At 49.0% G+C, this 26675-nt stretch overlaps 1 protein-coding gene across 1 annotated transcript in view; it reads left to right on the forward strand.

Moving 5' to 3' along the window:
* TRAPPC9 (trafficking protein particle complex subunit 9) overlaps positions 1-26675 on the forward strand; it is a 191167-nt gene that overhangs the window by 112157 nt on the left and 52335 nt on the right. Inside the window, exons 20-21 of the mRNA XM_029062397.1 lie at positions 11237-11390; positions 18933-19023. Of these exons, the coding sequence (XP_028918230.1) occupies positions 11237-11390; positions 18933-19023 (245 nt within the window). The remainder of the gene's footprint in view (positions 1-11236; positions 11391-18932; positions 19024-26675) is intronic.

Below are 26675 nucleotides of genomic sequence, written 5' to 3' on the forward strand. Positions count from 1 at the left end.
GTCATGCCGAGGCCTCAACCTGGTGAAGGATGCCATTGCCCAGACATTGAGTTCTCCATCCTCTTGCTCTCAGCTCGTGACTCGACCTCTGAGAATCGGTTGGATAGGCCAGTTGCAGCCCACTGCCGATGAACTCAGGCAGCTTCTGCTGCCCTGCCTTCCAGTCGACTCCCAGGCTGCCATTCCTTCACAAGCTGCTCTTCCCTCCCTCGTTAAGACAAGGAAACACATCTCCTTTCTTTCACACCATGGGCCCCAGCTGGGGTGTGGGATTCTGCTGTTCAGACTACCCGCCCACGGCCCCTGACTGTAGCTCCTGCCCACAACTCTGTCCCCAGCCCTCAACCTCGGTCTGCAGCCCATGGTCCACAGCCCTGCCTGTTGTCCCCATCCAGTCCTGTCCCTGGCAGACAGGTCACAGCCCTCAGCCACAATCTTTACCCAAGGTCCTCTCCTGTGCCTCTCTGGACCGATTTCCTTACTCTAAGCCTCTCTGAGGAGTGAGAGGGAGCGAGAGAGAGCAGAATTCAGTGTTACATAGTGGTTAAGCAGATAGGTTACCACACCGTCTGGGTCCTCGGGTGACAGATCCTGCCGATCTCCTCAATAGCACCTTGCCAGCAAGGGCTTGCTGTCTCCATAGCAACAATCTCTGAGCCTCACACCTAAAGTTTATCCCGACAAAGGTTATTGTTGCTATTACTACTAATTGGAATTTGGTTGCCGTGGCTATTTTTAGCTGCTGTGAAGAAACCCTCTGGAGGTGAAGATATGGTGCTTGTGGTAGGGAAGTGATTTTCTATAAGCAAACTGCTCCCTTGGGGCACCTGGTACCATCAAGAACCTTGGGGTGGTGCCTTCCTACTCCATGGTCTCCAGTGTCGGGATCACCCTGCCTACAGTGAGGATTCAGTCTCCCATCCTGGGACGGGACCAAATAACAGGCTTGGGACAGGGCTTTGAGTGCCCCTAGGCAGGCCTGACCAGACTGGGCATGTCCCCTCTCTTGTCAGACCAGGGGAGACAGGAGCCGAAATGCAAAAGAACTGTAGGCTCAGCTTTTTATCATTTCTCTCTCAGGGGGCTGGTTTTCATATAATCTGATCTTCTCAAAATTCTGCTGGAAGATAGCTGCCCCTCTTCCGATCGCTGCCCTCCAGGCTGATCGGTCCACCATGGTGGTGTCCCAGCAGTCCACTCACTGCTGCATCTCACTCCCTTGCCTGTGGCCCGGGAGATGCTTAGTCCCGGCCTCACCCTTCCCCTCCCCCGGGCTCCCTCTCCCCACCGCCCCCTAATCAGCTGACATTTCATAGAGGACTGTCCAGTTGTTCTTTTCAGAACTGGTCTTTCCAGTTCTGACCACCGCCAGTCTTGGGGGCTTCTCACTTGATTTAGCCCAAGCCCCTCGAGCTGAAGGAAAGGTCATTTTCCTCTAGCTTGGCCTTCGAGGGAAATGTGGTGTAGATAGCCAGCCTCCTTTTCAGTCACTCCTCATCCACTTGGCACCAACACCTCTTCCGGCCTTCTGCTGATCAGCTGAAACAGTTGTGTGTTGTGAATTTGGAGTAGCAGGGAACTGAAGGAGGGGGCTGGGCGGCTGTGGAGAGTTTTGGGTTCCAGCAGTAGTAATAGATTTGGCCTGCAAACCACAGTGCCGTGTGCTTTTCTTTCAAGACAGAGGGTTTCAGCTCTCTGTTTTCAGAGCTTTCCTGAAGTTTTCCCTGATTGACTTTCCTTCTCCCCCAGGTCACATCCTCCCAGCTACCAGGTGAGCACTTTTGTAGCACATCTGCATTCACAGCCACCTGTGGGTACACTTTGACTTGCATGTTCTACTATTTAAGCACTCACTCATCCACAGAGTCACTTTTTCATTCTCTTCTTCCTCCTTTCTGTAATTATTCTGTGTCCGTTTTCTCCAGCAGATCCTAAGCTCCTTGATGGCAGTCATGTCTTCTACCTCTGTTGTACTCTCCCCAGAACTTAATGCAGTCCTCTGTACACCATTTAGGTGCTTAATAAATACCACTGATTGACTGATTCTGGGATATATTCACAGGACTTAGGATATACAAGAGCCTGGAGGCACTCCTTCGATTGCCCTCTAGCTGGTCAGCATCTTAGGAGGAAAATCTGCAATTTTGATCATAGCATTTGAGAAAGGATATTGAGAAACTAAGGGGGAGTCCAGTGAGGAGCCGGGGGCTGACTGATGGGATGTGTTGTGAACATTTGTCTCCCTCCGTCAGCTCCGTCACCGTCCAACTCGGCCTTGTTTTCTCGGGGAAAGGTCTTTAATTTTTTTTGGCCGCATTTGAATTTGCCCTCATAGTACCCGCTGCCGAGGATTTGTGAGCCTCGATAAGTTTGCGGTAAGACACGAGAGGTCAAGGCAACCATTTCATCGACGTTGAATGGACAGATGCTAAGAGATTTGCAGTAGGCCTGCTGGTTACATCTGCCAAGATTACTTACCCCGCCGTCAGAGAGAGGGAAGCAATTGCAGGTCGAGGAAAAACAGAAAGATGAGAATGGCTTTTTGGACAGAAACGATCTGCCTCAAGGAGGTTTCTGATTGAAAGATTTCTTTTTAGAACACCCTCAGCCCTGCCAGACTGCATCCATGCTCTCCCTCCGCATTGTAGCAAGGAGGCTCTTGGGGAATTTGGGAGCGATCATCTGACAGCATGGGCCTGCTGGGCAGACAAGACTGTGGCACGCTTGTGACATCAGAACCGGGGTGCTCGGACCTCGGCTTTCCTGGGTGCCTAGACGGCAGCCGGTTCCCGGAGAACGGGTGGCTTAGTCTTTGGGTTGGTCCCGAGAATCCCGAGTGATGTGGATTTTCTCCAAGATCCAAAAGATTCCAAAATGAGCACGGCTGTGTGTGTTGCGGTTCCAGCCAGTGGCTTGTAGAGCTCTAGCAGACTTGCATGCTCAAATGTGGTGCCGCTGACAGTTGAGGTCCTGTCCCAGCGAACGAGCATGGCTGGAAAGACTGAAGTCGATTGACGTGTGACCGCACCCGGCCATGAGGTTTGCACTGAAGGGCAGATCCAGGCTGCACTGGGGAGGGTGGGGTGGAGGGAGGAGTAGGGTGTCCCGTGTAGGCCTGGTATTGTTTCCTGTCTGCCTCTTTATGTCCGGATCTTTATGAGGCCTTTGCTCAAGGAGAATCATCCCTCTTCTGTTCGTGCCCTTCAGGCCGCTCCATCAATCACTGCCCCCTCCTCCCACCCACTGCCCACTTTTTGGCCCACAAAATACTCAACCCCCAAAGGAACCCATGGCTCTTTCTCTTTTCAGTGGTGGGTTCTCCTGGCTTATCTCAGGGCTCCATTTTCATGAGTTTCCCGGGCCTCTTCTCTCCGGGTAATCGCTCTGAACATAGGATCGGTTGTGCCCGGAGGTGGAGCATTAGAACCAGTGTTCCGTGGAGCCGATGCCAGGGAGACTGATGAGGTCCAGGCTGATGCGGCCTGTTTTCCCTTCCCCCGCAGCACTGCCTCTGGGGTTGGAAATTTCAGGTGAACTCACCTCATCTTCATAGCGCACCCATGTAACGGGCCCCTCGTCAGCTTCTCGTCAACCGCCTCCAAGACAAATTCTCATTTCCACACTTAATTACTTCTTGGGACCTGCAGCAGAAAGACTATCGGGAGAAAGAACTGCAAGGAGGCGAAATGGCAATTAAAAGCACCCTCCTTCTCTTTCTCTTTTTCTCTATGCAGCTGAGACTTGGTTTGCTTTAAAGAATGGATTGTGTTTGTTTTTTGGGAAAAAGCAATTTATCTGTAATTTTGAAGAAGAGCCCCTGGTCTTTCATGTGGTATTATCGGCCGCGGCTGAATCCTGCTGAACGCGATTTCAAATTACACAGTGATATTCTCCTTGGTTATGCTTCTGCTTCTCCGCTGACATCATTCTCTTCCCAAGTTGTGGTTGTCTCCATCTCTCCAGAGGACAACGAAGCCCTAGATCTGGTGGCCGCCGGGGCTGGGACCCGCCCTCAGCAAAGTGTCAGGGGTGGCTCAGGTGCCCGCCTCCACTTTTCCCAAATTGAGGAAAGACAATGGGATTTCAAATACGTTCGCTTCCGGGGGAAAGGTGGGAGAGCCGTCCACAGAATTCTGCTCACATTTCCCTCCTTCCCAGCCCCAGCACAGTCCTGGCCGATGTCCTTCTGGACCGGTCACTCTGCACACGATCAAAGAAGCAGCAGCACAGCTGGTGTTAGCCTGCGCGTCTGCTCTCTTGGAAGCTCACGCCGGGTTTGCCACCTGGCAGTCCCGCATCATTGGAAGTCCATTGGCTGTCATCCAGGGCCTGCTGGGTCTGCTGGCGGACTCTGGAAGTACAAGGAGAGGATCAGAAGACTATGAACTCAAGAGGGCTCGAATCGATGCGAAGACAAGGGGTCCATAGAGGTAGGGGTGGAAGAGGAAAAACAGAATGATTTTGGAAGTTGGTAAGGAGTGAATGGAAGTGAAGCTGTTTCAGTCAGGGCAGTTGGGGATGGACAGTGATACAGACAGAGGACATTCGGTGGTTCCATGGTGAGGTTGTATGTGGGCATGACCTATTAGGAGATAACCATAGCAACACTGAGGAGCTGGCCAACTCGATGAGCCAAATTGGAGTTGGGGAGGCTCCCTTTGGTGTCCCGCATTCCGTACTAACCACCTGGCTTCCCACACTGCCATCAGCTCTAGCTCCAAATATGAAGAACAGCAGTATAATTTGGTCCAACGGTTTTGTGGGCCGGATTTAAAGTAATGGCCCTGTTCCTTATATTTCCCTCCCTGAGCCAAGTACAGTGGGGATGTGTCTGGATACCCGCTGACGGGTTGCACACAAGCACTGCTGACATCAACCCTATGAAGCAAAGAGGAGTTTGGGATGGTGGGGATCATTTTCTGGCAGTGCCAGAAGTGTTTGATTCATTCAGTCGGCTTTGAACTAACTGATGCTTCCTACCAAAAAGACCTACCCAACAATCATTAACTCCCTACTTTGCAACTTTGTTCTTCCTGTGTACACTTTGCAGGATGCCACACCCCATCTGCCTATTTGCTCGTTAAATCCACTCCCCCAGTGGGAACATGATGCACAGACAGACACAGAGGAAAGGAAAAGAATCAGAAAGGCCCGTCTTGCAAAGCAAAGCAGTGTGTTGACAAAGGAGCTCCCTACCAAATTCAAAGTCTATAAGGCTGTTGGTGAACTGAAAGGGGTATGTGCAAGCCATGGAGCCTTAGAGACAGCGTACACGCGTGTGTGTTTTTAACTGTATATTTCTGCAACCTCGACCAATACCCAACAGTTGGTTTTGGCGTGACACTTTTGGGTGAGGGTTTTGGGGGATTAGCAGAGAAACTAGTATAGGGTGAGTGAGAGTCTGAGTATCCTCTGTTAGGACTTGGCAAGTCAAGTTGGACATCATTCCGTCCTGCTGTGTTGCTGTACAGCACTTTTTAATTCACCTGGGAGCACACACATCACTTTTTGATTTTTATCTAAAGTAGAATGAATGTTCTTAGAATCAAGACAGTCAAGAATTTCGATACATAGGTGTTTCCCGGAACTTCTTTATGAATCCAAGAGATTGTGAAGCCTCCACTTTGCGGTTAGAGGGGCTTGTGGGGGCACAGCTGGGAGGGATGTTCTGTTGAACTGGGCTGGAGTCGGATTGAATGAGTAGAAGAAAGGTTCTTTATTCCTCCTCTCTGCGTCCTCTTGTGAAACAAAGGCCCAGGTGTCCCATAAGAACAGCTATCATTTTTATGGACCTCCTTGGCTGATTTTGAAATAATTCATAAATTTGATCGATCACAGCACCTGATCCTTTTTTAACGTGTCGCTTTCCCACAGATCCACTCACCTAATTTCCCCCAACAAAATAACGGTTGAATCAAACTCTGAGCGTGGAATTTCAGATCCCCATTTCTAAAGGGAACTGAAATCGCCTGGGCTCAGTTCCGAGCCAGAAGGGTGGGATGTGGGCAAGACTCTTGGCCAAGAGTGGCTTCCCAACTATCCCAACTATTTGAGATCAGTCTACTGACTCCATTGTAGTTTCTCAAATGCTTCATCCAATGCTCCACCCACGGTAAGTGGTTGATCAATTACCTCGATCAATGGGTCTTCCCAGGGCAGTGCTTTCATCACAGAGATCAATGGACTGTGGCTGCCTTAACAGGGAATGCTCAACCAGTGGGCTAAGCTGGGACCAGGCACATGAGCCCCTATGGACTTAGGGTCAATTACAGTAGTAATAATAATAATAATAATAATTGTGGTATTTGCTAGGCACTCACTGTGTGGTAAACACCATATTAAGCATCGGGTTAGATTCAAGATAACCAGATTAGACACAGTCCTTGTCTCGCATTAGATTCACAGTCTAAGTAGGAGGGAGAACAGATATTTAATCCCCATTTTACAGATGAGGAAACTGAAACACGGAGAAGTTGTGACTTACCCAAGTTCACACAGTGGGCAAGTGGCAGAGCTGGGATTAGGATCCAGGTCCTCTGACTCCCAGGCCCGTGCTCTTTTCGTTAGACCACATTGCTTTGCAACTGAGATTCTTGGAGGTTCACCCAGGGCTTATCACAGCAGTCACAAATTTCAGGGTGGAGAGGCTTTTGGCTGAGTGAAATTAGTTGGTGAAGAAATGGCATAATTTTAGGATTGTGTAGGGGGGTGGGGTTTGTGTGTGTGTGCGTGTGAGAGAGACAAAATTGATTGGGACAGAGAAGTGTTGTGAAGAAGGTCAGGGTGTGTTGGGGGGGGGGGGCGAGGTCACTATTCTCTGTGCTTTGTGGACCAAGGATTTTATTAAAAAAGTGGATTGAATTATTAGGACAATGCAGCTTTACCCCAGGATATATATATGCAAAGGTAAATCAATATGGAATTAATCAAAAGAGAAAGGATGGAATCCTTGCTCCACATCTTGCTGACTCTGAGGAAAGAGAAGGGCTGCAATAGGCCAGGTGATTTGAAGAGTAAAGCAACCTCTCATTTTATTCAACACTCATTTTGGTGCTGAGGAAAAGTGCTTAAAGGCTGTGAAATAAGTGCCCATCAGCAGAAATGAAAGGTGATTTTAGAGATATGTTCTTGCTCCTGGCTGTGCCGGGGGGAAATGGTATGGGGCCTTGTGATTCTCCAACTCCAGAGTTGGATACTCAGGAGCATGGCCTCGTGGTCAGGCTGGAGAGTGTTGGAATTTGAATCAAGCTGAAGCTGTAGCCTGAATCAGAGACAGCTGGGTGTGGGTTCTCTGGCCCCAGGTCTTTAGGGGTGATATGACTTTCATTAGTCTCTTGGCCTCTGGAGAGTTGGCAATCCCATTGTCGGGGAAGGTCACAGTTTTGGTTTTTTTTCATTGTTAATGCCACAGTAGATATGAGTTGTCGATTGCAAATATATTTGACAACACTTGCGGGCCGTGAGATCTCCAACCAAGATGGTGCTGGGTGACTGGTTGGTGGGGCCTCTCCCCAGCTCAGCCTCTTTGCAAAGAACTGAGTGTCTCTGGGCCTGGTCTCTGGCTATACCAGTAGGAGAAATACAAGCAGCTGCCTCTACTCACCTGCCCTGCTGAGCAGCCACATACTTTATACACACTCTGTGCACCCATGCATACACACACACACACACACACACACACACAAACACGCATGCATATGCGTGGCCCAGGGCTGAGGTTCCTGCTTGCTCTTGATAGATTGATTATAGGTTCAGGTCACTTGAGGTGGTGGAGATCAGGACCTTGGGGTCTGGCCTCAGTTGATGGTGTCATCAGTTGTGTCTGAAACCAGGTCCTCCCTCCCTGGATTTCGGTTTTCCCATGTCCCAAGTTTGGGAATAGATTTTTCGATCCTGTCAAAATCCTCCATGAGATTTTGGAAACTCTTACATCCCAGCTAGCTGATCTTGTCATTTCAGTGATCTCAAACAGTGAAGCTCTCCAGAACACATTTGTTAATTTAATTGGCCTTGTAAGGGTTCATGGGAAAATTATCTCTGGCTTGATGTCATTCAGATATTAAAGAAAACGCTCTTTCTGCATGAAATCAATTTGGGGCTCCGAAAGGAAATTGGGCCTAGGGTTTTGTGGAGTTATTGCACAGGCAGTCATACTTCGCTATGAAAAGTGACACTGTTGATTGTCTCTAACCTGGTGCTAAGCAGAGTACTTTGGGCACAGTAATCACTTAATAACTACCAGTAAAAAATGCAGAACAGACTGATATTCTGGAATCATCTGAAAGGACCCGATTGCATTCTGTCTTCATTTGGGCTACTGCTGAACTTGGACCTCCAAGTCACTCTGAACAACTGTTCAGTTGCATTATCTGTGGATGGCCCTCTGGTTCCCCCCTTCTTGGATTGAGTCATCACTCATCCATCATTTCTGGCGGGAGACTCCTTCTATTCAGGCCACTTGGAGGACATTCCCTGGGAAGACTAAGTCACACGAGATGGGAATCAAAATCACTGCCATGCTCCCCCACCAGCTCCCGTAACAAAATTATCTGGATTGGGCATTGGCCTGCAAAGTATGGCTACCATTCGGCAGGAAAGTCAGAGATCCCATCTTTCAGAATGCAGTGGGCAAGTTTGGGAAGGTAGCTGCAAGAGGATGCCCCCCTTCCCCAACAACAGTCCCATCCGGGAATTCACAGGGCTCTCATTTCCCAATTCACAGTCACAGCACTGTGGGTCTCATATTATGACCGGAAGAAGATGGGCAGCAGGTGATAGTATCCCCATTTCACTAACGAGGGAACTGCAGCACCGAGAGGTAGAGTTTCTTGCCCCAGGTCACACAGCAGGTCCATGGCAAAAATGGAGCTGGAACCGAGTCTCCCGCTTCCCAGTCCCAAAACGCTTGTCTTAGGCTTTGCTGCCTTACGCAGTGTAGAATTTGTACACTGGGACGGCTTTGATCGATATACTGTCCCATGCACCAGCTGGGATGGCCGCCCTCCCGTTTCACTTCCCCGGGCAGAGCGTTGTCACCACCTAGAGGTATGCAAATCGTGTGGTCTGTCAATCGAAGAGACTGATGGTGAAGGTTGTAGTGCCTTGCAGTCGCACTTCCTCCAGGAGAGATGTGCAGATGAGATGTCGTCGTGCCTTGAAGCGGCTTGGGTGGATGATGGGGTACAGACTGTCCAGGTCCGTCCTCAGAGGGTCTTGGGAGCTGAACCTCCTTCGTGTCTTCTTCTCCCAGCTGCTTTCCCTCTGGCTAAAGTGCCAGCCTGGAACAGTGCGCTCTGGTATGAACCCCTGTTCCCGAGAGTTTGGATTATTTTAGGACTAAAGCGAGTAACTTCATATATCACTGTTCGATTATTCCTTAAAAAGCCCGCCAGCTTCCCCTTCACACGCCAGCAAGGTCCTAGGCGGAGGGCCAGTCAGAAAATGAGCCGGCAGGAATGATCACTGGGATTTGGAGGGGCAGGGGCCTCCTATGTGGGAGGCTGCAAGAGAGGACGGAGCCTTCCCAGCTGGAGGAAGGAGAGACTGACAGTCTGAACAAGGGGCTTGGAATTGCATGCGGACTCAGGGCTTCCCGCTCCGGGCCAGTCACCCTGTCCCTCGGCAAATTCCCAACTGTCCCCGTTGCCACTTCTAGTATAGGTTTATGCGTTGTGCCTCCCTCTGCACGGGTATGTCTGTGGACAGTCAGATGCAGTCAGGTATGCTGATTGCTCCCCTAATGAATATGTCTATGCCTGTCTTCTCTTTTAGGTTGTAAGTCCCCTGAGGGCAGGGAACCTGCCCACTAACTCTATTGTACTCTCCCTAGCTCTTAGTACAGTGCTCCGCACACCGACAATAAGCTCTTTGAGGACAGGGATCGTGTCTACTAGTTCTACTGTAATCTCTTAAGCATCTTGTACAGTGCTCTGCACACAGTAAGTACCCAGTAAATATGATCGATCGACTGGCCATCGCAAGTGGGAGGTATCATTTCTTTTTGGCTGTCAGGTACAGACTGATTTCACTGAACTTCTCCTGACCTTTTTAGCGAAAGATCAGAAAAATGTTCTGACCTTTAGCTTTTGCAGGACAGGATGGTGCTTGCCTCTCACAGCTCCAGTGGGATGGAAAGGAATCTCATGTTGTTATTGCGAGGTTCTCAGGTCAGCCTGACAGAAGTAATGTTGCCGTTACTTAGCACCGCATGTCCGCGGAGCCCTCGAATCTCAGCCAGGAGCATGGTGGTCGCCTGGTGGACTCTTGTCTGCGTGTGGTCTCCTTAATCTCACTTAGTGGCTGCCTGCCCCAACCCAGGAAACTAGAAAGACATGCCTGAAGTTTGGCGCGGCCTTGGTGGTGGTGTGGCCCCGGTAGTTCAGCTGTGAGGTTAATAATAATAATTAATAATTACGGTATTTGTTAAGAGCTCACTGTGCTCCGGGCACCATACTAAACTGGAGTGGATACTAGCTAATCAGGTTGGCACAGTCCCTCTCCTGCTTAGGACTCACAGGCTTAATTCCCATTTTACAGATGAGGTAACTGAGGCACAGAGAAGTAAAGTGACTTGCCCAAGGCCACACAGCAGACAAGTGGCAGAGCTGGGATTAGAACCCATGACTTTCTGACTCCCAGGCCCATGTTCTATCCACTATGCCATGCACCAACACTCACTGATTCCCAGCTGTGCCATGCACCCCACCTGCAACTGCCACCATTCCCTCCCTGCTTAGGCTGGAAACTTCTTGAGGGCAGCTCTACTTCCCCAAGTCCTCTGCACAGTGCTTGGCTCACAGCAGGTGCACAATAAATGCTGTTGATGCTGAAATTCGTCTGTTTTGGAGTATTTAGTTGCAGTCCCACCAGGTGGAAAAATGGATTAGACGACCCCGGGTGCCATGCTAAAGAGAAATTAGAAATATGACATTATTTAAAATATGACAAATTTATTGCATCTTGTATCTTTCACACTTTGAAATGAAATAACGTAAGTGTTTACTTTAATTATAGGCAACCTCACAAGCTTGAATCTTGGTTTCAATGTACTGAATCAGCTGAACAGACTCAAAGGTCGATACATCATTAGTAGCTATTTTGTTTCCTTTTACTGGAACAAATTTATTATGAATTACTAATTATAATGATTCGTTCTAATTTGTCATGCTGGTATGTATGATCTGGCAGAGGACATTTGGAGAAACTTGCTTGATTAGTTCTTTTCTCTCTCTCTCAGCATGGCCATTCAGGTGGACAAGTTCAACTTTGAAAGTTTCCCAGGAACTCTTAGTGAAAGCCTTCAGTTTGCAAACCCGAAGCAACTGGAGGAAGAGCGGCAGCAGGCAAGAGGTCTTGAGATCAACAGCAAACTCGACATCCATTGGCGTATCATATCCTTTTGGTGGTGCTGGAGCCTGGTGTAGGATTTATTCTCCATGGCAACTTCTCCTTCCACAACTTTTCAGTTCATTGAAGGGGAAATGAAGTGAACTATTTAATGAGAGCATTGTGTCTGTTGTTTAGTCTATAAATAGTCCAGAAATGTCATATGCTTACCTCTGAACAAAATGGAGGTCATCATCTTGAGGTCATAACCTGTTTACGACTGGATCTTGTGCACATCTCATGAAAATTGGCATACTCTAAGAGAAATCTTTATTTCCAGCTTGAAAATGATGTAACTACTATGAAGACCCCCCCAAGCCATTGAGTATTGTCAAGTAGTTTCAGCAAAGAATGTGGATCAGATTTGATTGAAACCAAAATGGTCCTGTCAGGGTTACTGAGATTTTCAAGTTTTCAAGCAGGGAAGTACCCATAGGTGTGATTGAAAAATATGCATTCCTCTCTGTTCACCCTTGAACCCTGTTCCATCCATCCCCTTCCTGGGACCGGACCAGCCCTGGATCGCTCTAGTTCATTCGCCTGAGATCAGAGTCCCAGGCCCCGTCCTGAGGGAGAGAGGAGACTGGGGTCCCGGGCTTCACCCAGGAGGAAGGGAGGGACCAGCATGTTCAAGAAGAAAATCCCACACAGCTAGCAAAAACAGAAGACATAGTTTGGGTTGCCATTTTGAGTACATTTTGGAGAAGCAATAGATTTTGGGAATTCAAGTCATGTTTGTTTCTGGGGGATTTATTTATTTATTTATTTTTACAATTCAGTTGAAAATTTGATTTACATTTAAAGAATTTTGAGTTTTATCTAGCTTTGGTGTCTCTGGTTTGGTATGGCACCATCTGTCCGGCAGTGGGACTCTTTTCTGGAGCCTGCAATCGTGGGCGCTCACTTCTGCAGCTCCCTGCCCAGTCACATAACCTTCCATGCAGCCTCGCTTCACCATGGGCGGCACCGCTCCCCAGCATCAGCCGAAGCCAGAAGAGCGAGGCAAGGTCTCTCCCCTGGAGCAAGAGCAGCGATGACCCTCACACTTGAGATCAGCAAGCCCCATCCGTGGGGGCTGGCTGTTTTCCCACAAACATGTCCACTGTGCTTCCTCAAAAGATTCTGCTAGGTATACTGCTCCATCATGGAAAAGAATGTAGAGGAATTTGATGATGGGAATTGAGTTCACTTTCAGTAAGAACCCGGTGTCTCCGTCTTAAGCATCTGGTACTGACATCTGGCATCAAATGAACAGCAGAGTTTTGGTCTTGTTAGTCAAATTCCAAGCAGATGGGACAGCCAAAGTTTGAATTGGGCAATGCTCTCCTCATGTTCTTTAAAGTCTATTTTGTCAATATTTAAGGCTTTTCAAACCAATGAGTCTAATCTAACACCCACGAACCAGCCATTGCCATTCTCTGGCAAGTCAGGACCGAGACATGGATTTTTCAGAAGTGTATCTGTGGGTGTGTGGTGACCGGGGCATGTCCCTGCAGGTCTGTCCAAAGGGGGAACAATAACGTGGAAAGGGTAATCATTTCCAAACTGTGGTCACCTCACGCCCCCAGCTGGAACTGTCCTGTCGGAGAAGCATCCCAAAAGGGGGGCACAGCTCAGGTGTGGGAGGTGATGAGAATTGAATTTCCATCATTTCCAGAAGCCTTTGCTCACACACACCATGAGCCGCGGGGCCCTTGGAGGCTGCTGAGGAAGAAACCCTAGGAAAAAGGAACCCATAGAGGCGTGGCACAGAGTGTCACTCTTTGTACCCTGGAGGACTTGTTTCTCTGGCATTGAAGTGTCCAGCCAGAACGGCCACCTGGAATGGCCATCCGGGGTGACTGGCCAGCAGCTAGTGAGCCCTTCCCATTGAGTTGAGTAGTGAGCGTTTTCGGGGGAATCGCTTACCCTTATTCCCCTTGACTTGGCCTGAGGCTTCCTTTCCTTCCCCAGGGATTGTTTAGCTTCAGTCTGACTGCTAGAATGGAACCTAGATGGGCACTACTGCCGGGTATGGACTGGAAGTCATGGTGTCAGTGTTTTTTTAGAGGGCAGTGTTCTCCAGCTGGGAGGTTGTAGAGAGGAGGCATTTGTTATCAATCAGGTCATCCCAGTGAATGTGAGAACGGCTTCACAGATCGAACTGCGTGTTGGAAATGGCCACCTGTACCCATGCCATCTGTTGCATTTCTCGAGGTTTGCAGAGTGTTTGTGGGGAAAGGAGTCCACCTGGAATCAAGATTTATGTATGTGAATGCATTAGGGTTCTTGCATTAGTAAGAGTAGACTCTTCAAGTCTGTGTTTGTACCTCTACCTTTTCCCTTCCTTTTACTATGTGGAAAAGTTGCCTCCCCACAATTATCAGTGTTGTAAATTACCCTGTCAGAACATTTCTTTGTTTCCCTTCGGCCTCTCTCCCTTCTGAGGTCTTTTGTATCTGCCACCCAAGCGTAAAAAGCATGGTATTATTCCTGGTGCATTGTGCAGCCTGGAAATGTACTGGGTTTTGAGAATGTGCCACTCTGGCAGTCAGCAGCTTTGCAACAGACCTGGAGTTGGGGTCAGTCCCTTGTCATGCCCCCCCACCCCCACCCAGGGGACCCCAGAGTGACCAGTTCTCCCCAGGAATGGCCAGGGGCTTGTCCCTCCTCATGGGCCAGGGATCTCCATACTGGACTGGCCACCCCAGAAACTTAAGGATCTGTCTGGAAACCACCTGATGTAGGAATCAGACATGTCAGGGGGACAAAGCCCAGGTGCCTTCTTGGCCCTGATCTGGGAGAATGAATCAATGCAGCGACCTCACTTATTGGCATGTCACCTCTGATCCTGGGTCTGGGCAGGACAAGAATTGGAGCCCTTTCTTCCATTCAGGGTGCCACAACCCTGAGCAACAGTGGCCTGGGAAAATTAGTCTTCATTAAGCCTCATTCTAGCCCCTCCCCATATTATGGTTGGGGGCAGTTCCTCCTAGGAGAGGTTTCTCTCTGGGGAGGAGTGAAAATAGGAAGCCTGCATCTGTGGTGTGGGAAACCCTCAAGATGTCTCTCTGCCTCGCCGTCTTCATCCGGAAAGTGAGGAGTTAGCGGAGCTCTCTGGGAGCGTGGCAGATCTGCAGGGTCCGTTCTGAGAAGCTCACTGCCCACTTTTCCAAGAGCTGGTCGGATTCTTCCAAGGCCACGAATAGAGAAACCTTGTTTCAGCCAAAGCACGCTCCATCGAAAGAACGTCTGTCTTGTACCCAGCGGTCCTCGGTTTCTCCGATTCCCGCCGGCAACTTTCATTTCATCTTCAAATATATGGTGTGGCCTGGGTATACCTTGGGGCTGCTGGGAAGATGTGTTTCCTAATTACTCATAACTCGGCCCAGCGGCCTTTGATCTCCTGGCTGGCTAGAATTGATTGCCAAGAAGGCCCGAGCATTTTGATTGTCTGGGGACTGTAGAAGGTGAATGAATGTCTGGCGCCGTGGGATCTGAGCGGGTTCTCTGAGTGTGACCTAGATTTGATGACCATCTTTCCCCTCCCCTTCATCCTCCGACGAGTCGTCAGGAATGCTGGCAAGCAGCGTCATTCTCCCGTCACTTTTCAGAAATCAGAACCTTGAGGTCAAGGAGCCCTCAACTGTGGTGTCATTTAAAAGTTCAGCTGGGACCTTGGAGAACAGACGCCCTTCTAGGTGAGCAAAAAAAAAAAATGATTTGAAGGTATGTTGCCTCTGTCCGACACACAGAACCTATGAGTTGTGTAATATTTCCCTCTAAATTAAGGAGTTTCCAGTAAATTAAAATTCAGAAATACCACCAAATATATCCTCGCCTTTCTATACTGTGACAGTTGCATGGGGTTGTATTTGTTCGTTTAATATTTTGATATTGGTAAGCTTTCACCAGATACATTTCAAAGCCCTAAGTAGTGCACTTAGAGAGATCAGAATAATAACAAAATCAGCATTCTGAAAGTTCAGGATGCAAATTAGAAAACAGATTTGTGGTGAGGAGTGTTCATTAATCATTTAAAGCAGTTTTCCATTAGTCTAATTTCTATTTATGAAAATTTGCTAATTGATTTCAGTTGAAGTGGGGCTGAGGTGCCTCCCTCCTTCTGTATTTATTCCCGCTGGAATCAACCCAGGTGGCCTTGAAAATGCACCCTCATAGCAGGGTGCCTGGAGCGGAGGCCCCGGGGAGCAGGCACAAAACAGAGACTTTTTAAATTCAGCCCAGCGAGATAAATCTACGAGTCGTATTTATTCAGTGCTTTCTGAGTGCAGAGCACTGTACTAAGTACTTGGGAGACTACAAGTGTCAGAGTTCTCTCCTGTAGTCGACTTTAAGGGAGTGGCCAGTGAAGCAATGAGTTCTTTCTTCCAACTGCCAGATCGGGTGGAAGTTGACGTAAGTAACTTGGGCTGATTCATCCCTGGAGAGATGTGACTTGTATGACGTTAATATGCCCCGTTATCCTTTTCGTACCGCCCGGGGGTCAGTCCCCGTCCGGTGGGTCATTATATTGGCAGGGCAGCAGAAGGGCCGACGGGCCCCATTGAATCTAAATTGACTGGTTGCAAAGGCAGCTGCGGTACAGTATTTCCGGCTGATGGTTTTGTCCAGACCTGGGACTGTGGCTCACTCCCAAACCTCCCACCACAACGGCTGGAGAGTGGCTGACTGAGGCCTTCACCTCCTGGCTGGCTTCCTTCTCGGTCGGTTGGGAAGTGAGCCGCGGTGGCCCCAGCGGACGGGCCAGATGTCACGTGATACGACATTTCTCCTCCTCCTCCTGCTATGTGGTTTGCTGCTCTGTGACAGTCTCGTGAGGGCTCAAGTGCCGGGACCTGCTGCCCGGGATGTGCCGTGGGTGGGTCAGGTGGCCCCGAGGTGGCGGGGCCCTGCCCTCCTCTGCTCCACTGCTCCTGGTTCCTTTCATCTCACCGGTCCCCCTGCGGACCCCCTGCAATCGCCTAGGTTTCCTCCCTGCAGCCTGGGAAACAGGGTTTGGAGAAGCCATTTTTTTCTGAGCAATTTTTTTAAAACCCAAATCGGTTCTGAAGCGAAATTAGGAGCCCAAGGCAGGAACTGTGGCTTTTGGAGGTGGGCGCGGCAGAGGAGGAGAGCAACTTTTCAGGATTGAAGATGGGGGTTTTCAGAACCACCAACAGCTCCATCAGTTAAGCCGTTGAATTCGCTGGAGCTGCTTGTTCAGAGATGGGACGAAGAATGGGCTGGAGATGGAAGGGAGTGTGTGGGCGCCATCAGACTGAGTAGCAAGATCATCTGGAATCAATCAGTGGCGTTTATCGAGCATTTATTGTGCGCAGAGCACTGTACTGAGCACTTACAGCAGAGTTGGTAAACACATTCCTTCCCCTTCAGGGATTTGCTGCGGACACTCAACCTGATCTTGCGGTGGGGGTCATTGGTGATGGGGGCAGTTTACATGCACATGCTCCTCCCCACCAGAGCACCATAACGGGAGATAAATATGGCCGACCTTCGATTTCGAAGGCGATATTTTATTGGAGGTGATTGCGGCCGACGATCCCGTTCGTGTCATCATAGAAGAGGACTATCCCATTGAAACACATTTCCGTTTGTCAGCCTCACATCATCTCTGCATCTTTGAGCCAGTTTCGTAACCGATGGCCCGAAACCCAAAGCTATCACCATCAGAAGCGAAGAGGTGGCAGCCCAAGTGTTTGGCATACCTATGGAATGAACGTAGTTAAATTTCCAGTTTAAAATGCATCTGCTGAGAACCGTCTTTAATAATCCAAGTATGCTCCTATGCTATGAACAAGCCAAATATCTCAGTGTTTTGGCAGTAATGCAAACTTATTAAAAGATTATGGATTCACATAATCAATAAGTTCTCTTTCCAGTGCATCTTTCTGAGCCCAAACAAACCTTCAACTGGTACAAAGCAACATCCATTTATTCATTTCATTTAATCGTATTTACTGAGCACTTACAGTATGCAGAGCACTGTACTACGTGCTTGGAAGAGTACCATAAAACATACACGTGAGGTTGTGGGATGGTGAGAACCTCATTTAAATCCCTTTCACCTTCCAGTCCCTAAAATCGGAAGGCTTGGATTTGAACATTTTATCAGTCAGCACTTGTGACTTGGGGTGACTGGGGAAAGCAGGGCGACCATGCACGATGCACAGAAATCTAGGAATTCAATCAGTGCTATTTACCGAGTGCTTTCTGTGTCCAAAGCATTGTACTGAGAACATGGGAGAGTACAGAACGTGGGAGAGTACAGTAGAGTAAGTAGACACAGTATCTGACCTCAAGGAGCTTACGTATTATCCAGTTGTACATCTTATGTGGCAACGGAGTTAATGCATGATGCATATTCACTACTGATGATTGGTAAATTAATCATCTTTATCTTTATATCTTATGTGTATGCATATGGGGGTCTAGTTGGGGCTGTGGTCGTGCTAAAATCAATAGTATGGAGCATTCCCCATGCAAGTCAGGGCCATGGGATACAGGGGACTACAACCCCTCCCATCTGCATGTGCACCATCTAAATGTGGGTGTTTTGATGAGATGTCCCTGGAACTCATCCAGAGCAAATATGTATGTCTGTGTGTGTGTGGGTGTGCGTGCATACCTGAAGGGGTGTGGCCAAAAATGGGGAGAAAGAGAAAAATGAGAATGAATTGGAAACAAAGCGTTGGGTTGGGAAACAGAAATAGGAACAGAGTGGAGAGGGGGAGAAAGGGACAGAGGGAATCCACATTTGTCTCTGTCCTGTTTCTTGTGCTCAGAAAAACACTTACACCATCCCTGGAGCTTGTAAAACCAAGCTCTTCCTTTGTCTTGCTACTAACTGAGGTCAACAGGGCTGTTTTCATTCGTGTCTAGAAAAGGAGAAGAGGGCGGTGTGTAAGGCTGTAACATTAGCACTTGGGAAACATCATTCGTCCAAGTGTCTAAACCCAATTTCTCGATATGTGGGGGCTTGCTGGGCAACTTTATGGCTTCCCAGATTATGAACTCACTTAAGTGAGCCCAGTTTGTAATAATATGTATAATTACCGAAAGATATATAATGTGACAAACTCAAACCAGCGGGAACCCAGTATGCATGGAGAGACTCATTGGTTTTATTTAACAGTGAGTCAGAGTTTGCATGTTTGATTAAGGAAAAATAACCTTGTATTTTTCTTGCATTCAAAGACAGTGTTCAGTTAGAGGAAAATGCCCAACTGCATTTTCCTTTTTTTTTTTTTTCTGGAAAAAGCTGTAGGTAATGATCATTTTCTTTTATAAAACTGGATATCTTCTTTTGGCCTGGGACTCTTTTCATAAGTTAAGTATCCAATGTCTCAGTGGTATTTGCCACTGTAGTGTCTTTTTCTAAAAATGTGGGGTTGTCCAGGGGTTCTTGTTCACCATGCCACCAAACTCTACTGTTGCAAGATATTTGTAAGTTTGTAACCCCAGGGGGACTTGAGGGTTTTCTGCAGTCTTCATTGTCCTGCCAACGAGCTCTGACCGAGAGACAATTTTCCTTAACTTTGGTTTACCCCTCTTTGAAGCGTCAGGGAGAGGCGAGTGTCGAGGGGATCCTGAACCAGCTGGTACTGGAGCACCTGCAGCTGGCGCCTCTTCAGTGGGGTGAGTCCTGGCCCAAGGCCATGCATCCATCTGGGCTGCGTTTTCCCATCTTCCCCAGTCTGCTCCCTGGGGAGGCGGCTAAAGAGAATGGCCCTTTGGGGGACAGTGGGAGATTAGAGAGCTCTAGAAGGAACTCTGGTAATTTTCTGCTATAGTGCTGGGAGACCTGTATTGGGCCCGGTTATCCCAAGGGTGGGTGGATGGCCTCTTCTTATTCTCTAGTCACCTCATTTCCTGCCATCTGGGGGCCCAAATCCAGTGACCACCTGCTGTAAATTAAGTCAGGGGTGAAGTAAGTTTCACTGAGAGGGAAAAGTGTCCCGAAAAGTGACCAATGGGGTGGTGGGTGGGAGGACGCCTCTCTTGAAAGGAGTTGGGTTTGGAAGAGTCAACGGAGAACATCTTCCTGGTTTGGAACTTGCAGGTAAGATCATTTTTCTACAGTGTTGCCCAGAAATGAGATGCAACACATTCAATGTCTTATGAATTCTATGATAATTTCTGTTTCATGTCTGGGAGAAATTGGAGGCACCTGTAAGCGCTTGGTATGAGTGTTTCTGGACGGTGTGCCTCCTTCACATTTGCTTTGTTTTTTGAGTGTTTCGATGTGGGAACAGATGAGCGAAGTCAGCTTTGGGGATGGGCACCGTGCCGTGTCAGATGGTGCACAGCTCTCCCCGATCAGGACTGTGTCTCCTCCTCTTCCCCATCCAGCTCTTGGGGGTCATGGAGGAAAAGCAGAGGTTGGTTAACATAGGTTGTTGCCTCCCTGCTTCCCCTAGGTTTAGATGTCCCCCCTGAGACATGGACATTTTTCCTTCACTGGCCCTGCTGCCTAAGTGCAGAGGTTGTGCTGGGGCAAACCCAGTGGCAGTAGGTTTCATCTTTGCATTCAGTGCCTGATAGCACACTGGTCCACAATTCCTCCTGTGCCCGCTGCCCACGTCTTTCATTCTGGACCATGATGGCTACAGCTTGGGGAGCAAGTCGTCTTACATGTGGAAGCACGGTTGGGAATCCAGCTGCCTGCTTGGGACAGTGCAGAGCAACAGAGAAATGATAGATTGTTTTGAGTACATTTGGCCACCCTTTGATTTTATAGCATTTCCTATGAAAATGAGACTGTTCAAAGTTTACATCTGAGGTTTCAACAACGCTCCAGGGGCTGAAGGAATGTGTTGCAGAGAGAAACAATCTTGGCCAGAGACTCGTTTTTTAATTCCATTTTCACTCTCCTTGGGATCTGGGAAAATTATTTTGATTCTCCAATATTGTAATCTCGTCGGTGACATTGGCTGCCCTCTATCCAGAATGAGGCCTGGTGTAACAAATTGTATAGATGGGAACAAAGAGCAACCCCTAGTTCCGGCGTGGCTTATATATTGCAGTACCCATGGGTGTGTTTCCACCTGTCACGGGGATGCGTTTTCAAAGACCTTAAATGGTCTTGCCGGGCCGGACACCCAGTTTAAAGCAGACCCCACCCAGACCATCCTAGACAGGTGAGAAGGGGCAGTGTTTAAAGATCATCAAGGCTGGAGGCCCTGCAGCCTTCTTTCCCAGTCACTCAACAATTTCCCCTGGGTCTTGTTCTTTCTGCTTCTGATGGCTTCGTGGCAGTTTTACCGGTTAAGACGTTTTGCTCTTAGAGGAATTAGACAACAACTGTGCCTACGGTTGCTGTGAGTTTCAAAAATGACTCATTAGGTCAAAGGCCATCTTTTGAACTGAGATTGGTCCTTAAAGATGTACAATAAATCACCAAAAATTGAAAAACATCATATTGTTCAGTCCCAGCGAGTTCCACATTCTCTAAAATGTATGGTGTATTTCTCTTGTACTTTTGGGCAGCAAACCAAATGCAGTTTGTGGTTACATAACGCAAGTTTTGCCAAAGGAACAATATTCAGAGTTTCCTAGAGTATTGCAAGTTCTTCAAGTTGCTGTTTCTTTTTTATCCCATGTGTCATAGTGGTGCGAACCAAATGCGATTAAAGTAGAAGTGTGTATGTGTGTGTGTCTCCCTCTAGTTTTCCAGATGGCTCTACTAATGGTGGGACCCTCTCTGAGTATGCTACTAGAGGGGCTGAGTTCTCTTTCATATTTAAACATGACTTTTACTAGTGAATTTCATCCAAGTGTGTTAAACTCTTAGTTCTGTGTTATGCCTTGAGTCAAGTTTACAAGCTTGCTTTTGCCAGTCCATGCGGCACTCACAAATTTCTGGTTTACCCAGGTTGGGTGGAGGAACTAGAGAAAAATTCAAATCCCTCCAAGCATTTCCCAAGCACTCAGAACTAGGATGTTGAGAGGGGAATGCCTGGTGGCCATTCCAACCTTTAATCTCCTCTGGAGAGTGGAAGCTCTGCGTGTGGTGGATTCAGGCAAAGGGAGCCACCCTTAAAGTATTTCAGACCCCTTGGGATGCCCCTTGGCTAGAGGGGAAAGGGAAGCCCACCAGGGGCAGAGACCTTAAGTGTCCCTATCCCCACTGAGAGGATAGTGACTTTTTGGGGGGAGACTGGCAGTCCCTGTAGGGCAAAGGGACTGGATAATTGTTCAACTTTCTGATTCCCTTCACCTCTGTAGCCCCATTCTTGGGGCTGTGGGTCATCTTCCAGCTTGAAATCACTTCTGTGGAACTAGTCACTCAGTTCCTTCCTTCTGGAGGAAGGCTAGGGTCCCCGGAGTCCTGGGGCCGCCTCCCACCTCTCGGAAACAGCCTTCGTCTTTCGGCGTATAAGCAAAGTCACTGTGTTTCTCTCTCTTCTTGTGCTAGTGCCACCCTCCATGCTTGGCTCTTCTCTCTCTAATAATAATAATAATAATGTTGGTATTTGTTAAGCGCTTACTATGTGCCCAGCACTGTTCTAAGCGCTGGGGTAGACATAGGGGAATCAGGTTGTCCTACGTGGGGCTCACAGTCTTAATCCCCATTTTACAGATGAGGGAACTGAGGCACAGAGAAGTTAAGTGACTTGCCCACAGTCACACAGCCGACAAGTGGCAGAGCTGGGATTCGAACCCATGAGCCCTGACTCCAAAGCCCGTGCTCTTTCCACTGAGCCACGCTGCTTCTCTGCTCAGTGAGCACGATCCTCTTCCAGGTGATCCTTCCATCACAGTTCTCCCCTTCAAGGGGGACGAAAAGTCTGGGAGTGAAGTCTCCCACCGGCTACGCATTCTGAGTCCATCCCTTCTCTGGATGCTCCTTTGTGGTGGGGCCTCAGACATTGATCAAGATATCTAGTCCTTTTGTTTTCTTCACCTGCCTGCCTCTGCTTAATTCCCCCACTCCTTCCCTGCACGTGTGTGTGTACACACACACACACACACACACACACCCCCCATCCTGTCTACTGTTTGTTTGTCCTTAGCCCGATGAAACATGCATGAGGCACCGGAAACTGGCAGGACCAGCTGCTTCGAGCTCATCTTTCAGAGCAAATACCATTTGGAATTGTCACCATTCATGAAATTGCTTTGGGGTCCTGACTGTGGATCCATAATGATCTATTTTGCAGACCAAGTCATCATGCACTGCATCTCCTGCGTGTGTGTCTTCCACACTCTCTGGGTGGGGTACAAATGTCTTCTTGGGCATAAGAATTGAGGAGCTGTTAGTGGAGGGGAAGGGAAAAGGTAATGATTCAGCATTTTGGTTTAATGTGTTTAGAAGCTGTCTTCTTCTAGTGAGGACATTGACTTAGTTCTGAGCTTTTTCCCTGATGCAGGAAGCTTGAGAACTTGGCAAGTTGTGCACGTGTATGTGTGTGTGCGCGCGCATGCGCACATGCATGCACACCTGTTCATTAAAATAGCTGCTAGGCTTCTGTCCTCCACCGTTGTGGCATCTCCCAAAACCTGGCATCTGTCCACTCCAGTTGTAGCATCTCCTGAGCTCGATGTCTTTCTGTCCTGATTGTGGATGCTTTTCTGGGACTCTCCTTTGACAGCTTCCTCCCCCCGATGCCCTGGGTTGGCCCCTCATCTTTCCTGAGCCCCCATTAGCTTTCACTCTCCTCCTTTCCCATGATGGTAACCTGCCCAATGCCTCTCACCCCCCCAACACTGCACCTCACCTCTTGTGGGTCTTCTCCAGCATGACCAATCCCTTGAGAATTGGCCCTAGGCCACACACTGGGACCTGCATATTAGAGGAAGTAAGTCTTGCTCCTCCAGAGACTCAGTGCTAGTCTGGGGGTGCTGCCTCTCTGGCTACCAACTGGAGAACTGGAGCAATCAAAGCCTTGGAAAGGCAACCCAGCTCCTGGCCCTACCTCCTGGACCCTGGCGGCTCTGGACAAGCTGGTGGCTGGGAAGGGGAAGGTGGGGAATCCTACCGCTTAAGAGAGAGGGCCTTCTCCACTGAAGGTTTGGGGAGCATCAGGAGTTGCACAATGGTAGGAGAGTTTCCCAGCCTGGGGACAGAGAGGAGAGGTGAGGGTCTCTGTCCTGCAAAGGAAGAAGAGGCTTTTCTCAGTCTCTCAATCCCCACCCAGGAGCTGGGCCCCAAGGAAATTAGGGGGATGTGGTGGTTGGGAGAGACTGGGTGAGAAGTGCTAAGGGAGAGGAGAACTTTAAGGCACAGAGAACAGTTTGGAGGGAGTGGCTCGGACCAATGCGTGAATGACATCCAGAGATGAAACCCGACTGTGGGTGTCAACTGCTGCAGACAGAGCAGCCTGGTGTGCTGCGATACAGAAAGGCGCCTGTGATTCTAGGAGAAGAAGCTTTGTGAGGATCAGCAGACAGTGAAACAGCACCAGACACTGCGAATGCTGCAAAACACAAACAGCCTGGTGCAGCCAGGGACAGTCTATGGGTCTACGTGTTGTGTGATTGAGTGTGCGCGCTCAGTGTCGGTGGGCAGAACTGTGGGTTCCTCATTGGACTTTGAGCCCCACAAGCCCCCACGGATGAATCTCACTGTCAGGGGAAGTGTCTTTGAGCATCCCCAGAGAGGATTCTGAGAATTTCACAGTCCCCAAGAGCTAGCTACATAGAGAAAAGACACTGCGACTTGTACAGAAATACAGATGCAGCAACCATCTCCCCCCAGGAGAAGAGAGAGAGGGGGGAGGGAAGGGAGAGAAAGAGAGAGACCCTGAAAGAGGTTTATTACTGGGGACATGGGGGTTTTGTTTTTTGGCATGCCTGGGGGCCAGCGTCAATATCGAGAGAGGCAAGCCGAGATGGCTGATTGGCCAAGACAGGGTAACGTTGTTGTTCCAAGAGAGTGCTGGATTGGTTCTCCTCCTCTTCCTCATCCTCATCTTCCTCTCCTCCTCCTTCTCTTCCTCCTTCTCTTGCAGTCACTGGAGCTGGTAAAACCTACTTCATCTACTCCTGTAAATGGAAGTGGAATCTGGCAACTTGCACAACCTCCTTCCTTGGGGATGGATTCCTGCAAGAGCCAAATGGCTGCAGCGCAGCCTTGCAAATAAATGATGGGGCTCTGGGGGCGGACCTCGCAGACCAGATTCCAAGTGAGATCGAGCAAGACAGGCAACAGCTGTGGCCCCCGTGGAAACAGGGAGCATCTTGGTTGGCTCCTCTTCCAGGTGGACCCTCGGCGCCTGCTGGCCTTTCTGAGAAGCTGCAGTGGAGAACGCTCTGGAAGCGCTCAGACTGGAGACACCCTAGAATTGGCCACGAGTATCTCTCTGTCCCTTAGCAGGCAGCAGTGCATTCTGGGGCTTGCTTTGGACTCTGCCTGGGCCAGGGATTAGACCCCACCCAGGCCTAGAGATGCCTTCAGTGTGCCCTTCTGGGGCCAGGGTCACTTTCTGGCGCCATAACGGTGGGCTTAGAGCATTCTCATCAGTAACCTGGACCCAGAACCAGAGGTGTGTTCATGCAGTTACAGTGACACCCAGGTCGAGGGTAGAGTTGGGGGCAGTTTAGCAAAGGGGAAATTCTGGGTCCTGACCCCCTTGGACCAGTGGCCAGAGATAAATAGAATCAAATGCATTAGAGACAAAGGCCAGGAATCCCACTCAAGGTAGGGAAAGTGAAGGAGGTGGCATGGTCTGGTGGAGAGAGCATGGGGCTAAGGATTGGGAGGCTTGGGTTCGAATCCCAGCTCCACCACCCTTATGCTGGGTGATCCCAAGCAAGGGGTTTACCTCAGTGGGCTTCCTTCTGTGTAAAATGAGGATGAGATTCCTGCTCTCCTCTCTCTTCAATTCTGAACCCCATGTGGGAAGGGGACACTGTCCCCATGTGGGATTGAGGCTCGATTTCCCCAACCGCAGCATACAGCTTGGCTCTTAGTAAGTGCTTAATAAACACAATAGCACAACAATAATAATAAATAGCATAATATATAAATATTAATAAATCCCCACACCAAGTGGGGATTGAGTAACATTCATGGAAGAAAGAGCCCTTTTGGGGATAATTGCAAATGCTCCCTAACTTCTGCAACAGGTCAGCCCTGGCCAATCTAATAATAATAATGTTGGTATTTGTTAAGTGCTTACTATGTGCCGAGCACTGTTCTAAGCGCTGGGGTAGACACAGGGGAATCAGGTTGTCCCACGTGGGGCTCATAGTCTTAATCCCCATTTTACAGATGAGGTAACTGAGGCACCGAGAAGTTAAGTGACTTGCCCAAAGTCACACAGCTGACAAGTGGCCGAGCCAGGATTCGAACCCATGACCTCTGACTCCAAAGCCCGTGCTCTTTCCACTGAGCCACACTGCTTCTCAACTGCTTCTCAATCTGCAGCTTCCCATGTAAGTGATGGGAGAAAGTTGGGAGTGACTCTGTGAGTGATCCCGAATTGTCCCTAAGAGTGACCTTGCCAGGCAAAGGACACTGCAGGCTCCCCTGTGAGCCCCTCCCCCAGAGGGTCAGGACACTTCCAGGGCTCAGGGCTTCCTTCTTGCACCCCGAGAGGTTTGAAACTCACTCCAAGCAGGACTGTCAACTGAATTTAATCCCTTGCTGCAGAGAGCCCAGGCCAGGGTGATTTTTTTTTTTAATGGTAAGTGCTTACTATGTGCGAGGCACTGTATTAAATCCCAGGGCACATGTAAGCTAATCAGATCGAACATCATGTCACCCTTGGGGCTCACAGTCTTTATTCATTCTGTCACTCGTATTTACATTTACTGTGTGCAGACCATTGTACTAAGTGCTTGGGAGAGTACAATATAACAATAAGCAGACACCTTCCCTGCCCACAGTAAACTTACAGTGGGGGTGGCGGGGGGGAATCCCCATTTCACAGATGAGGTAATTGAGCCACAGAGAAGATAAGAGACTTGGCCAAGGTCACGGGGGACAGTGAGGAAACTGGGATTAGAACCCAGGTCCTCTGACTCCCAGGCCCATGCTCTTTCCACAAGGTCACACTGCTTATCAGGATAATTCCCAGCCAAAGGCAGTGGGGCCAGCATCCTGTGTGTCTAGGCTTCCCCAGACAGATTAGGAGAGGGTGGGGAAGACCTTTAGGAAGAGAAATGTCCCTTTTCTCTTCTGACCTTGGTTGCCACTGGAGAAGAAGGGTTGTCTCTTAGAAGCCTCCAGTATGGCTCGGTAGCCACCCAGCCAAACCTTTAGAGTTGGTGTGTGGTGATGGTGATGTGGGTTGTAGTTACCTATCATGCTAATGAAGAGATCATTAACGTTGGCGAGAGTCTAT

This window comes from Ornithorhynchus anatinus, chromosome 4 (genome assembly GCF_004115215.2).
Source record: "Ornithorhynchus anatinus isolate Pmale09 chromosome 4, mOrnAna1.pri.v4, whole genome shotgun sequence".
NCBI classification, from domain to species: domain Eukaryota; kingdom Metazoa; phylum Chordata; class Mammalia; order Monotremata; family Ornithorhynchidae; genus Ornithorhynchus; species Ornithorhynchus anatinus.